Source organism: Didymosphaeria variabile (genome assembly GCF_027946475.1).
Source record: "Didymosphaeria variabile strain IMI 356815 chromosome Unknown scaffold_3, whole genome shotgun sequence".
In the NCBI taxonomy this organism is placed as follows: domain Eukaryota; kingdom Fungi; phylum Ascomycota; class Dothideomycetes; order Pleosporales; family Didymosphaeriaceae; genus Didymosphaeria; species Didymosphaeria variabile.
The window spans coordinates 1756721-1770206 of record NW_026611622.1 but is presented as its reverse complement, the minus strand read 5'-3'; the positions used below and the strand labels follow the sequence as shown (position 1 = coordinate 1770206).

At 53.6% G+C, this 13486-nt stretch overlaps 4 protein-coding genes across 4 annotated transcripts; 2 read left to right on the top strand and 2 right to left on the bottom strand.

The window, feature by feature from the left end:
* Positions 1-536: 536 nt before the first annotated feature.
* On the top strand, positions 537-3833 carry N0V89_003947 (uncharacterized protein; the record flags this gene model as incomplete). Its single annotated transcript, XM_056212740.1, has 7 exons — positions 537-588; positions 645-1236; positions 1290-1370; positions 2102-2183; positions 2233-2788; positions 2846-3152; positions 3203-3833. 7 exons carry the CDS (start codon positions 537-539, stop codon positions 3831-3833), a joined length of 2301 nt encoding a protein of 766 aa, XP_056073048.1.
* Positions 3834-6812: 2979 nt separating this feature from the next.
* Positions 6813-7697, bottom strand: N0V89_003946 (uncharacterized protein; the record flags this gene model as incomplete). The annotated part of the gene is made up of 1 exon (XM_056212739.1): positions 6813-7697. One exon carries the CDS (start codon positions 7695-7697, stop codon positions 6813-6815), a length of 885 nt encoding a protein of 294 aa, XP_056073047.1.
* Positions 7698-8863: 1166 nt separating this feature from the next.
* N0V89_003945 (uncharacterized protein) lies at positions 8864-11392 on the bottom strand (the record flags this gene model as incomplete). Its single annotated transcript, XM_056212738.1, has 1 exon — positions 8864-11392. The coding sequence occupies one exon, from the start codon at positions 11390-11392 to the stop codon at positions 8864-8866; it is 2529 nt and encodes an 842-aa protein (XP_056073046.1).
* A 782-nt stretch (positions 11393-12174) lies between these two features.
* N0V89_003944 (uncharacterized protein) lies at positions 12175-12812 on the top strand (the record flags this gene model as incomplete). Its single annotated transcript, XM_056212737.1, has 3 exons — positions 12175-12251; positions 12325-12414; positions 12470-12812. 3 exons carry the CDS (start codon positions 12175-12177, stop codon positions 12810-12812), a joined length of 510 nt encoding a protein of 169 aa, XP_056073045.1.
* Positions 12813-13486: the final 674 nt, after the last annotated feature.

The window sequence follows — 13486 nt, the reverse complement described above, 5'->3', positions numbered from 1 at the left end:
TGCATTAGGCTAGCGCTATTATTCAAACTTGCCTTTTTCGCTGCATCCCGGTCACCGGTCACCTTTAGCTGGTCAGTCCAGTTGAGAATATGATCTCATCACTTTCCATGTTGATGCGTGATGGTGTTGTTGCGGTGATCTTTCTAGGCCTTCCGTTATTCTCAGCACTAGGCACTCTCATCCACTTGGTGGATGGCGAAATAAGGCAGTGTGTTGTCGCGCCTTAAGGCCACGGACGTTCTGCAAGTTTAGTTTCTGTCACAAATTGGTAAGCTGAGTATTTAGGTAGTGAATTAAGAACTTTCCGTTACCAGACAAGGCGCAGGCTTCCAGGTTGGTGAGAACAATACGGTGAAAACCAGCGCCGAATCATCATGCATGAGATTATATATTACGCCATTCACCGAAGTAATCAGGCGACGAGGTCACTCCCAAAGACTTGATCTCGCGCTCGTCGTACATAAACTGGGCGTTCCTGCTTGTCGATGTGCTGCATGTTTCCTACTTTTTTGTTGAAATCCTAGGATCACAACACAATGTTGAGTCCACTCACAAAGCTTTTTGTGCCATGCACATTGCTCTCTTTATGTAAGTCTCGAGTTACTCGAGGGAAACAATGTGTACAGTTACTTACTTCGTAGCAGTCACATCTCCCACTACCAGCGCCCCTCTAACCACCCGCAACATCTCCTCAACGCCCCTGCGCATCCTCCCTCTCGGAGACTCTATTACGTGGGGCTGGTCAAACGGTCAAGGCACAAATGGGTATCGCAAAGAACTCCTTGAGCGCCTTGTGGCCTCAGGTGCCAGCGTTGACTTCGTCGGCACTCAGACGTCAGGCAATATGACCGACAACCAAAACGAAGGCCATCCAGGTTGGACCATCGACCAAGTGCACGCCGTACTAGGCCCCGCACTTGACTTCAAACCCAATGTCGTTCTGATCCATCTTGCAACGAACGATTTGAACATGGCTGAGACAGCCGCAGAGGCATGGAGTGAGGCGCCTGAACGACTGGGCGGTGTTATCGATGATGTGATAAAGAGGTTGCCTGATGCGGCCGTGTTTGTCGCGAAGATTATTCAGACGAAGATTGCAGAGAGCCAGAAGAGGTTTGATGCGTATAATGCGGCGATTCCGGGGGTGGTGAAGGAGAGGGTGGATAAGGGATTCAGTGTAGTGGTTGTGGACCAGAGTGTTGTTGGGACGGATGAGTTGGGTGATGATTTACATCCGTAAGTTCTTGTCAACTGGATATGTCGACGAAGTTGATGACTGACACGCATAGGGATCCTGCTGGATATGCTCATATGGGCAATATCTGGGCGGATGCTGTACTGAATAACCAGGCTCTCCTCAAGCCAGTGCCGTCTTGATTGTTTTTCCTGTATGAGCTCTATATCTCTTGAAAATACCAATGTGCATATCACGTTCCAAATACATTCTTCTGTGAGGTAGTGCCGTCGAGAAGCTCTACATAAGCGAGGAACGCACGAATCGAACCCGTGAAGATCTATTTGGAACATGAATCGATCGCTTCTCCAGTGGACGACACTAATGGTGGGGTTTCTGCAGCGGAGTGCGGGGTAGAACCCCCCCTTAGCAGACAATACACTGCGCTAAAGACCCGAAACTCCAACTTCAACGGTTCCAGATAACGTGACACGAGCATCAAAATGCTCTTCATGAACTCCCCACATGTGGAAAAAGTTCCTCGACCTTTTCATCAACTGAGGACTGGCCAGGGAAGTTCGGACAACGTCAAACACGACTTTGTTGCAATAAACTAACCTTTTGGTCTCTGGTCTGCATACCAGTCGGATAAGTTTTGGCGAAAACATGCCGTGAATAGTGTCGCTCGAAGCGCAATGACAATGCCGGTATACAGTGACTGTAGCGGGCGTTAGCTAGTCCCTATGACCACTCAGGATGAATATATTTCGGACGTCGTGTGGCCTCTTTCCCTAGGTTCTCGTTGCTTGTCGTCTTTCCTTCACCAGGCAGGCAACTCCTTTTGCCTTTGTTTATACACCGATCATACCGGACATCCATTCTACTCCCTGGCTGTGCCCTCCTAGTATATTGACATCCGGATACCAGAGCAATTCGCTCGCTGTTGTTCACGATGGGTGTTTTTGACGGAGAGCGTCTCACCCAATTCGCTGTTTGGGCCCCAGTTGCCGTGGGTGACTCCTCTATATATGCCTCCAACCTCCTAATAGACTTTTTAGTTCTTCGTGTACTTCTTCACGGTAGCAGTATACCGAATTACCCTCCATCCCCTCGCTAAATACCCCGGTCCCCTCCTATGGCGCATCTCCCCCATCCCGTCCATAATCTCCCTCCTCCGCGGTCGCATCTCATTCGACTACAAAGTTCTCCACGACAAATATGGCCCCGTTGTGCGCGTCATGCCTAACGAGCTCTCCTTCAACACCGCAAAAGCATGGGAAGACATATACGGGCACCGCGTGGGCATGCCCAACATGGACAAGGATCCTATTCACGTTGGCGCTGTTGAAGCTATTCCGGGTGCAACAAATTTGACAATGGCACCGGATGTTCATCATGCGAGGCAGCGAAGGGCACTTGCGCATGCGTTCAGTAAGCAGGCGCTGTTGGAGCAGGAGCCGATTCTGAAGGGGTATGTGGAACTTTTTGTGAAGAGGCTTAGGGAGATGGCGCATAGAGGCGAGCATGCGAATATGGTCTCCTGGTTCAATTTCTGTACTTTTGACATCATTGGTGATTTGAGCTTTGGCGAACCGTTTGGGTGCTTGCAGGAAGGTGAGTCTTCCAATCGCCATGCTCTGGGCCGCGGAGAATGGTTAACATACCGTGCAGGCGAAGGATCAGAATCAGCAAACTGGGTCGTTCTCGTCTATGAATCTATCAAAGCCGGCGCCCTCGAACAAGCTACCCGCCGCTTTGCGCAGCCAGGGAGTTTCGGACAGCGCTGCATGATGTGGTGCATCCCATCTGCAATCCGCGAACGACGTTACAAGCATTTGCGTAACTCGACTGAGAAGACGAACCGCCGAATGGCCACAAAGACCGATCACCGTGACTTCATCTGGTACATCCTCAAGCAGCGCGAGAAAAAGAACGAAGTCTCCGATGATGAAGTCATTATGAATGCTGCGCTTTTTATGTAATTCAACCATAGCTCTCACGCAGTGGCATAGGACTGATGATCGATAGTGTCGCCGGCAGCGAAACCACCGCCACCGAACTCTGCGGCCTAACAAACTATCTCCTACGTAATCCCGAAAAATACCGCCGCATCAAAGATGAGCTCCGCTCCGCATGCAAATCCGAAGCAGACCTCAACATGGACGTGCTTGGCAGTCTTCCTTACATGAATGCCTGCATTGAAGAGGGTTTGCGCATCTTCCCGCCTGTGCCCATCGGCCTCTTACGCACCGTGCCCAAAGGCGGCTCTCTGATCGACGGCTACATGGTACCCGAGTATACTTCTGTCTGCGTCGGTTCATGGGCGGCTGCGCACTCGGCGAATAACTTCGCGGACCCGGATTCTTTTATTCCTGAGAGGTTTCTGGACACGCCGGAGAACAAGGCGCGCTATGGGAACGATGTCAAGAAGGCGGCGCAGCCGTTTTCGCTTGGTCCAAGAGGGTGCATCGGCAGAAATCTGACGTATGTGGAGCTGAGATTGATTCTAGGAGCGTTGCTGTGGCACTTTGACCTTGAGTTTGCGGATGGTGCACCGTTGTGGAATCCCAAAGATGAGTTCAAGGGGTTGAGGGCGTATAACACCTGGGAGAAGAGTCCATTGATGGTGAAGTTAACGGATATCAAGACGCCGGCGTGAGAGACAAGCGGACGTGGACGGTGTATAGTCGTAGTCCTATAGCAACTTGCAATATATGAGACTATTCTAGAAATGTGCGCCCTTGTCTAGTTCCGCGCGCGCTCGTGTTGGCTTGTCCTATAGTCAATTACATTTTTAGTGCTCCTCACGTGCCATGAACTTCGGGATTAGAAGCTCTACCTACTCAACGCGAGTGAATCTGCGACTACACCTCGGTACGTCCTGACATTGATGTCCGCACCCATATGCCAAATCTCTTAACAATGAGCCCAACTTGCGCATCAGGCTATTACTGCAGTGCCTAGATACGCTTCATCACTTGTAGACTTCTGATAGCCTTCTAAACCCCTGAGGTCTTAAGCCCGAACTAAGTGCGAGGGTCGAGACTTGTCCTTCCACTTCGCCATTGTCAGCTCTTTCAGTGTCCTAAACCCATCAGCCAACTGTCCATGTTCATGACTGAGCGGAAGCACGCTAACCTCTATGACAACACCTGCCGCTTTGCAGAGCCCACTGATTCGCCTAACAATGTTCCCGTCGATCGAGTGCGTCGTTTGCGATATGCAATTTCAGCACATACTTCAATGACCGTAACCCATGTACACTTCATAGAAGCGCCGGAGCAAAGCCGAGTTGCATCTTGAACGCCCATAACCCCTTGCCCGTCTTCCTGCGCACTTCACCTCAGTGTGCTTCCTCTTAAGCTATCCTAGGTGTAGTTCGAGTCTTCACATGGCTCTTATAGTGCAAGCTGCCGATGATTCCTGTATATGGGACCGCTCTATCGGATCGACGGCTTGTGACTATGTCCCAGATCCGCCACCGTTCACCGCCTGTCCCTACCCGTCCTATTGCCCTATTTTGTCATAGAACATCACGCCCCAGATGCTCGCTTGGCAGACTTGATCTTGGTGTAAGCAATTTGTGGGCATGATAAGCGGGAGTGTTCGGATTCCACAACGCGCTCCGGCCCTGACCCCGTGTCTCGGCTCCGCTACCACTTGCTGCTTTTACCTATACCCATGCTTGTGCAGGCTTCAGGCATCACTGTGCTTCCTCTGACACCACAGCGTTACCAAGCTACAGTGCTTGTCTCGACAGATTTCATCATTGTGCAGGCAGCCGAGTCCCAGCACAAGGGTATGCTGTTCAGAAGTTCTTCGATCTGGGAGCCATTCCTGATCAACGGGCTGATACTGTGCCCTAGGCTACATCACGGCTCACCGAGGTTTCCCATTGCCGCGCAAGCTTTGCGTCACTTGCTCTTCACTCCACGGTACATCATGGCCCCGCTGTAGTGTGAGCTTCGGTACTTGTTTGCTTGGTGAAGTGAGCTCGGGGACATGATAGGTAGGAGAATTCTTCCCCGAGCCCGCCCTCCTGATTTGACGCCATGCCCGATCGAACAGACACGCTACCACTCATTGCTTTCCCCGTGCCTTGTTTGCTGGCGCAAACTATGTTCATGAACGTGGTTCAGCAAGTTCAGGATCGTGTTTCGCGTGATCTTGTGCGTAATGTAAACATGCATCTTCCCAAACCACAGTACGCTTTGACCGAGGTATAGATGCCGGCACATTTAAACTTGCTGCAGGCGAGTAGAAGCGCAAGGCCGCACTTCCAGAACAACGGCCTGACATCATCATGCCCGAGCTCCCTTGGTGTTCATTGCTGTTGCTTACGCAGGTTTTGCATTGGACTAGTGCTTCTCTCAGCCGCTGGTAGAGAAGAAGTTGATGCGCAACTCTAGTGCCCTTTCTTCGATACAGTGCTATGATTCCGTTTCGCACCCACACTAACCCCTAGCACCGCAACAACTCGTGGCAACGCCTATCAAATCGACAGTACTCCCACACCGCGCTGCCGGGTATTTGCTACAGTCCAGCAAAGGGGAGAAGAGCGATGCAGCTCTTATATATATGACCTGGCAGCTCGTAGAATGTTCTAGAAGCTTCGAGAAGGGTGAAGCAACTTTTGACGAGTGCACATGTACAGTGGCTATGGGTGAACCCAGTGCCGACACATGATCTTGGAGATAATATTCATTAAGGTGTAACTCTTCTGTTGTATCAATGGTGTAATCAGCTGTATGTGTGCCTAGCCTTGAATGTTGACAATACATCCCCGTCGTCAGCCCTTCGATTGCGAACGAATCGACCCATGCTGCACAAATTTAGTGACCGGTCATGAGTAAGTATATTCTGGAATGACTAAGTAGCCCTAGGGAACAAATTTCCGATGCGCAAACGGTTAAGATGTGCACGTAGACAGACACCATCACCGTGCCCGTGAGCATTTGCTTCGACGCGGTGTTACACGTCTTGCCAACTATGCACAGAAAGCAAGAGGAAGAGGTATAAGACAAATCGTTTGAATTATTATTGTCCTCACATTGATGCGAGTACTCTTACTCTATGCGCCTAATGGGTGTGTAGACAGAACGTCCCGCTGCCTCCGTGCAATTTACCCAATTTGCAACCCAACGACGAAAGGACATGTGCAAAAGGAGAAAGATCACACAGAGCGCTCGCTCGTGATCGAAGCTCCAGAAGGAAGAGTAGTTCGCTAGAAATCGAGCCGACATTTTATCAACCGCGATGCACAAGGAGACGGCCATGAAGAGAACCGCATGGTCTCCCGTGATGCAGAACAAATGCAGATCAATAGGACCGACTGATCTCTGGTAAGAATCGGGCACACCGAACCGCGCGTAGCCTACACGCGTGAAGGGAACGAATGCGCTACCGGTATCAAGGTCCCACATGGCAGTCCCAAGAAACCAGTCGCGACCCTGGCCACAAAATGCCATGTTGGCCGAGAAAATGCCATCCCAGGCCGGCTCAAATACCCGCCGACAGACATTGGTCGCAGCCAAAGTCAGTCCTCGATGACTTTTCGAACTTTCCCATGTGACGAACGGCCTGGCGCCACAGCAGGGTAGAATCGTTACCTGCCCTGTGGGTCCGCGCAAGCTAATCCTCACGAATCGGCCAAAAACCCTGTATTACCGGTCGGATTCCAACCCTGGCTTCCACGGCGTAGTCGCTCGATTTCGCTCCGATACATGTCGCGCTCCTTTTCGATCTCCTTTATATACTCGATCGCGCCTTCTAAGATCATCGCTTTGCTGGGCTTAGGATGACCCAACAGACCTCCCAAATCGTCTTCCTGGCACAGCGTAGGAACTGTCTTGCGCAAGCGTTCGAGAGATGCATTGAGACCTTCCCGGTACTTGCGCTCGACCTGATTATGCGGGAGGCGCTTACTGCGCTGCGTTTTGGCTGAAGAGGAAGACCGTGAGGAAGTGGAGCGATCAAGACGCGGACGACCGCGCTTGCGCTTGGGAGGATTCGACGGATCTGGACAGTCTTCGAATTTGAGCGAAGAGTCGGTGGATTCGCGCTTCAGATAGGGCTGTGGTGATAGGGATGGAGATGCGATCAAGGAGGCGTCCTGAGGACCATCACCGCAGACAGAAAGGGCCTGCGAGTCGTCGGATAAGGGCGAGAGACTGAGGTCGAATGCGGCGCTGCTTACTGGATTCGTATCGAAAGCAAAACCAGAAGTAAAAACATCGAGTTGGCCAAATGGAGGCCGTCCGAATGGCTGATCCAAGACTGACTTGAACTGAGTTGCTTCTGTCGGTGCTACGGATGACGTAGCGTCGAGGCTCTTTATAGCACCGTCCGAGTGTAAGGGTATGCCGGCATATGCGTCGAAAGTCTCGAGAGAGGTATCGGACGTTGTGAAGGGGCATGGGGTGAATGCCTTGTCGAAGGACGTCGGATGAGAAAAGGCGTCGGTTGAAGGCGAACAGTCGGTGCTCGCAAACGTCGGAAAGGATGAATAGTCGATGTAATCCATAGTTGGTCGTTGTTTCGTTGTTGTTGTCGGTGCTCGATAGGAAGTGCGTTTATACTGTCTTCAGCCACAGCAGGAGCTGATAGGTGAGCTCGCGCTGAGGGGTTCGGGCCTATCAGTGCTCTTGATGCGCCGTGTCTCGTCGAGTTTGGAAACTGTAAGGTTGACTGCCGGTGCATTGGGGATATATATACTCAGTTGAAACATCCTTGGAAGATCGCGATCTGGGGATATGACGATCTGGGATGCCGTGCTGCCAAAAGCTGCGTGGAAACTTCTGGCTGGAGACGCGGATGGTAGGATGGATGGGGCTGATCCCTCCTGTTCACCAAGCCGCCCAGGTTCAATTGTTCTCATGTGCAATAGCTCCGTATCCTTGTTCGAATAGCGCGGAACCGTCATGGTTGCGCAGCGTTGCGATGGCACGATGAACAGCTCACTTCCCAAAGCTTCCGGAGGGGGTAGTAAGGCGGCGCTGAGGTTGTTTCCAGCGCCGGCAACGCATGCATGGGTCTAGAACACGGGTTTGGTGCGTGGAGCCAACGGCGCTGCAGAAGAGCAGAAGCAGACAAGACAACTGGTCGATGGAGCACTATGTCATCGTGACCGTGCCCTGACTGATGACTGGGCTCGTACGAAAGTACGGCGTTCCTTTCCTGAAGAGTACCTGTGTCTGAGGAAGGGCCGACCCACTGATCTCGCGCTCGTGGAAGCAGCGTGTGCCAGAAGAGGAGGGGTGGGACCCGGTTACTGAACGTGGTGCAGCCAAGCTGACAAACCGGAACATCCTCCCGCACGTGGTCTCCACACTTTGTACATGTGTAGGGTACGCGCCGTTGCCAGTTGCTTCTTCCGATGGCTGTCGGGTGTGTTGGTCTTCTGGTCGCAGCCTCGGCGGCATGGGGTGATGGTCGGCGCACTTTTGGGCAGCTGCAATGCTGAACAACCCGAGAGAGTAGGTGCGACCTTTGCACACGCCCTACACGCTGTGTTGAGTCCAGTACTGCATGGAAGCCTGGGAACACCTTTCAACGGCACAAGGCCACATGCACGAGCTAGAATACGTGAATGCAGTAGTGGTATCAAATGCATTAAAGCGACCGGCATCACTTGGTCTCAGCCAGTCAAACGACAAAAATTCAAACTTGTCTCATCAATCGAGTGCCGCATCAGAGTTTCCTCCTTTTGGCCGCCACCGGGACATCCTCCTCCCCGGCTGGCGGCGTCTCTTCGACCTCCATCCTACCGCTTGAAGGTTCTACACTACGCCAGCTAGATACACTGCGTTGAACCGACTCGAACATCTCTCGCGCATCCTCCACAACGCCAGCCTCGCCGGGATTGAACATGACAGCGTTCACAAACATGCGCATCAACTCCTTCTCCAGCTGAGCTGAGTTTACAATGGCCTTAGGAGGCATGTTGTCGACCGTGAGTGGAAGCTCGACAATTCCGCCGGCGCCACCCGGACTACCTGACGGTGTGTCGCCCGACGCCGCGGCTGCAACCTGTTTGGCCCCCGCTGCGATGGCCTTCTGGATCGTTTTGATATCAGTAGGTCGCTTGATGATGTCGTAGTATCCCTCTGCGTCTTTTGCCTTCACCGCCGTTGTAAATGTCGAGGCGTGCTTATGCGAACCAATGTCGTTCATCAAGGGCGCACACATGCGCGAGAAATGGCGCGTCGCCACCACGGTTTTGGGTAAGCCAGGGGTGCCAGACCCATCTTCACTCTCTTCGGGGGTTACTTCTCGCAGATTTCGCTTCCGCTTGTTGTTCGATTTAGCGGCGCTGCGTCCCCGAGTCGACATTTGAGAAGGAGTTGCAGCGAGCTCGTCATCGACATGGTCTTCCGACTTGATCCGACTTCCAGCTTGAGATTCAGTATCCGCTGCGATAGTCTCCGTGTGAGAAAGTATCGAGTGGCTTCTGCTGCGTCCCCTGACAGATGTGCCTGCCTGTGATGACGCGATACTGCCCGGTCTTCCCTTCTTGATAGGAGCTTTCCGTCGTGACCGCCCGTGTCTCGTTTCCATCTCCGGGACAGTCCCCTCAGTGGGATGATCCGACTCTACGTGGGAGTCGGGCTCTGGTTCCTGCTCTTTTTGTTTCACTTTGCCCTTTGACCTGGACTTGCGCGTAGATTTGGCTTTCGGCGGAGTCTGCTGTCGATCTCGACTCGGTGGGAAATCGTCGATGGGACTCACATTCGGACGTGACGCAGGTGTTGAGCCAAGACTTCTCGCCGCGGGCTTCCACGAGGTATTCGGCGTTCTTGGCGTTGACAGCCTCCTTATTATGTCCCTCATGTCCCTCGGAGTACCAATGTTACTTGTAGGCTTATGCAAAGGTTGCATCGGAGGGAAACCTGACCTTCCAGTGTGGGGAGTGACCTTGGTTGACTGTCGGCCGCTCACAGGAGTCGACACCTGGTGTTGCTGAGGCATGTACGCGGCTTGCTGTTGTGATCGTGACGGATCTTGTGGCGCTACTTGGAAAGGAGGAAGCATGAAGCCACCTTGTGGTGGAGGTTGACCTGGCTGTGGATGCTGAGGTAGATATGGAGGCTGTCCAGCAATTGGCATGTAGCTTCTTTGCTGGTGTGGTGTTTGCACACTAGGCGACTGTGGATTTGGCCCTATGAAATGTTGATGGGTTGGAGAATGCTGCGGTTGCTGAGGCCCGGGGCTTGGCGCGAGTTGAGATACACCATTGGCCACATATGGCTGTATGGGCTGTTGGTACTGAGGTCCGGAAGCATGCCCACTTTGCAGATGCTGCGGGAATCCTTGATAGGAACCATGTTGACTACCGGGACTTGGTACACTCAGAGATCCTGGGGTTGAAGGGTGGCTCTGCAAAAGCGGTGGCTGGCCCTGTTGCGTAGGATGAGGACCTGTTGTGTTGGGGGGCTGCGAGGAACCAGGTGGCTGCGGCGTCGATTGTTTCCCTCTCCTGTCTACAGACGTTTGCTTCTTTCGCGGTGACGGACTTAGGCCAGCCTTTGCGGAGACCTGTCCATTCTGCTGGGGCCCAGGTGCGAGATTGGGATGGAAATGTGCTCCCGGTACTGGTGCGAGCGTGGGCGGACCATTCGCACGATTGGTATCGAGGTCCTGGGAGTTGGCATTTGGTTGGGTGGGAAACGACTGCTGGGTCAGCAGTGGTGACTTCTTTGGAAGGCTGGGACTGCGCGACGCCGACTTCCCGTTTGCTCTCTCTTTTATCTGGTTGTCCCACTCGCCGCGCTCGATGCCCTGCAGTTCGCGTTGCAATCTCTCGTAGCGGTCCTCATCCTGTCTGATCTGTTCGGTAATGGCCGCACGATAGTGGGCGTATAGCTTGTTCACCAGCTTCGGAATGAGGTGCTGGTGCTGCAGCGACTCTTGAACCGTCGGCAGGCTTGGACTGGGTGCCTTCCTCTTGCGCGAAACCTTGATTTCTCCATTGGTCGCGTCGACATCTGCTTGATCCCGCTCGTTCCTGATCTCCTCTTTCAATATGTGGAGGTAAAAGTTCCGCAAGGCGTCTGGACTGAGGCGGCCGCTCTGGAAACGCTTGTCTGATGTGATGTGCGGATTGGCCTTCAGCAGCTCGGAGATTCTGCTGAAGACCTGAGGGCCTAGACCATACGCATGTAGCGACTGGAACAGAAGTAGCGACTCGAGGTGGGTGTAGGCGGTCAGGCTAGTATTCATCCCCCGGTACCACTGGGCCTGGTTTGGTGCGCGCGGACGACGAGAAGACGGCGGGAGCGGAGCCACGGCGACGGCGAGCGCGTGTCTGTCTGGGGCGTGTGGGCATTCACGGGCGTCGCATCGACGACGTGGGGTCAGGGGTGCGGCTGTGGGCGATGAGGGCCGCGCGGTCTGATGGAAAAATGGTGCCTGGAGATCGCGGTGCGTCTGTTCTGTTTCTGCGAGTCGGCGGTGGGAGGAGCGCAAAGGCAGCGAATCAGAGGCACGTGCAGCTAGTGCTCCCTGAATGACGCGGGCGCGGGAGCAGCCAGGACCAGGGCGACGGCGGCGCGCTGCAGCTACAGTGCCGGTGATGATCCTCACGCGCGCAGAGAGGACGGGCGTGGTGGGAAACGCTTGATCTCGCGATGCGCACACGCGACGTGTCGTTGACGCCGTCGCCCGCGGCATGTGCAGTGCAGCGACTGTATGGGCGGTCCCTCCTCCATTATGCGGATCGACTCTTGCTTGCACCCAACAGGAATGGATAGAGCTGCGGCCTCCTTTTCTAATATTGCTACCCCCCAAGCCCATCCGCCAGACTCATCAAAGGACCCCATATCATGCTTGCTCCCCGCCTGCCCACCCGCCAGAGCTTCAGCTTGAAACACCCTTAATCATCTGCTGCTTGCGTCGACCTGCGCCGCATTATAGCCCTTTGCATCCCGCCTCGCTCAGCGCATTCAGTTTGCCATCGCCCTGCCATTGCCTGCGCATTACCAGCACATCACACGCGGCTCACCATGTCGTCGACGCACTCCCCGCAAACCCACGTCGAGGACCCTGACGCCGGATGGAAGCCAAACAACCGTCCCCAGTCGTAAGAGCGCCCGCGCTAGCTAGCAACAAGAAGCTGCCACAAGCTCCCAACTGAACTGACAGGAAGCTCTCAGGACCGTCGCCCGCAATTTCATGTCAGAGCTCGACGACCTCTTCCGGCTGGACGGTGGCATTGACCTGCTCGATAAGAACGTGCACCAGAAGTGCGTCTCCCATGCGGCATCTGCACATGGCTCCCGCTGACTGCTACTCTCCCAGGAAGCAAGCCGTCACCACGCACGCACAGGAGCTCGAAGCCCTCGAGGCCAAGCTCCGCGAGACCGAAGCGCGCCTCAACCAGGCCCGCAACTCTCCGCCGCGACGGAAGGATAGCCAGCGCCGCACGCCCATCGAGGACACCTTCTCTGCCCAAGACAGGGTCCGCTTAGAGAACGGTGGAAGCCCTCTGCCAGTGCGCCAAAACAAGGAGAACATGGCTCCACCGCCCAGACAGAACATGCCAGGTGCGTTGTCAGAACCAACCCATTCTGACAACAGCACTGAATACGTCTTTGTAGACCGGCCGCCGACCGCCCGCACCGATGACGGAGCGAAGGCATGACCGCGCATGCATATTTCTATGATACCAGGAGCACGACTCCGTTTAGACAGGCTTAGCAAGAGCTATGGGGCCTTGGGTAGGTACCAGCATTGGTGGATATACAACCTTTAATTGACGAGGTTTCGGATCGTATCGCTTTGAGATATTCTATTTCGTCGAGTTGTGGTCGTGTCGATCAATCAATTATTGTTCAGTTCAAATCCGAATATGCACCTTGAACTCATCTGCACGCAGGCCCGGAGGAAATGAAAATATAGTACTCATGATCACTAATCGGAAAGATTAAACCTCCCACTCCAGCGGCGGTTCACCCTTCCGATTGGCTCGAACCTCCAAACACCATGCATCGGAATTAGCACCAAGCCCAACCCGACAATAAGTTCGACCGTGCTGTCACCACGCAATGCTAATCACGCCCTTTATGCTAGCATGCATACTATCAAGCCGACCAAGTCTTCCATGAGTGACTTTTAGATGGAGCGTCATCCCGTCTTGTCTCTCTGTGGACCATGTCGGGCCAGATCAGTATTCAACTTGAGGTGGACTAAAAGATGTAGCGAAGGACAATGTTGACCGTCTACAGTCATTGCGTATAAAGGATGCAGCATCGCGCTCACTTGAACACCATCGCAACAGCTTACAATCGATCTCGATACATCCACATCTACAATACT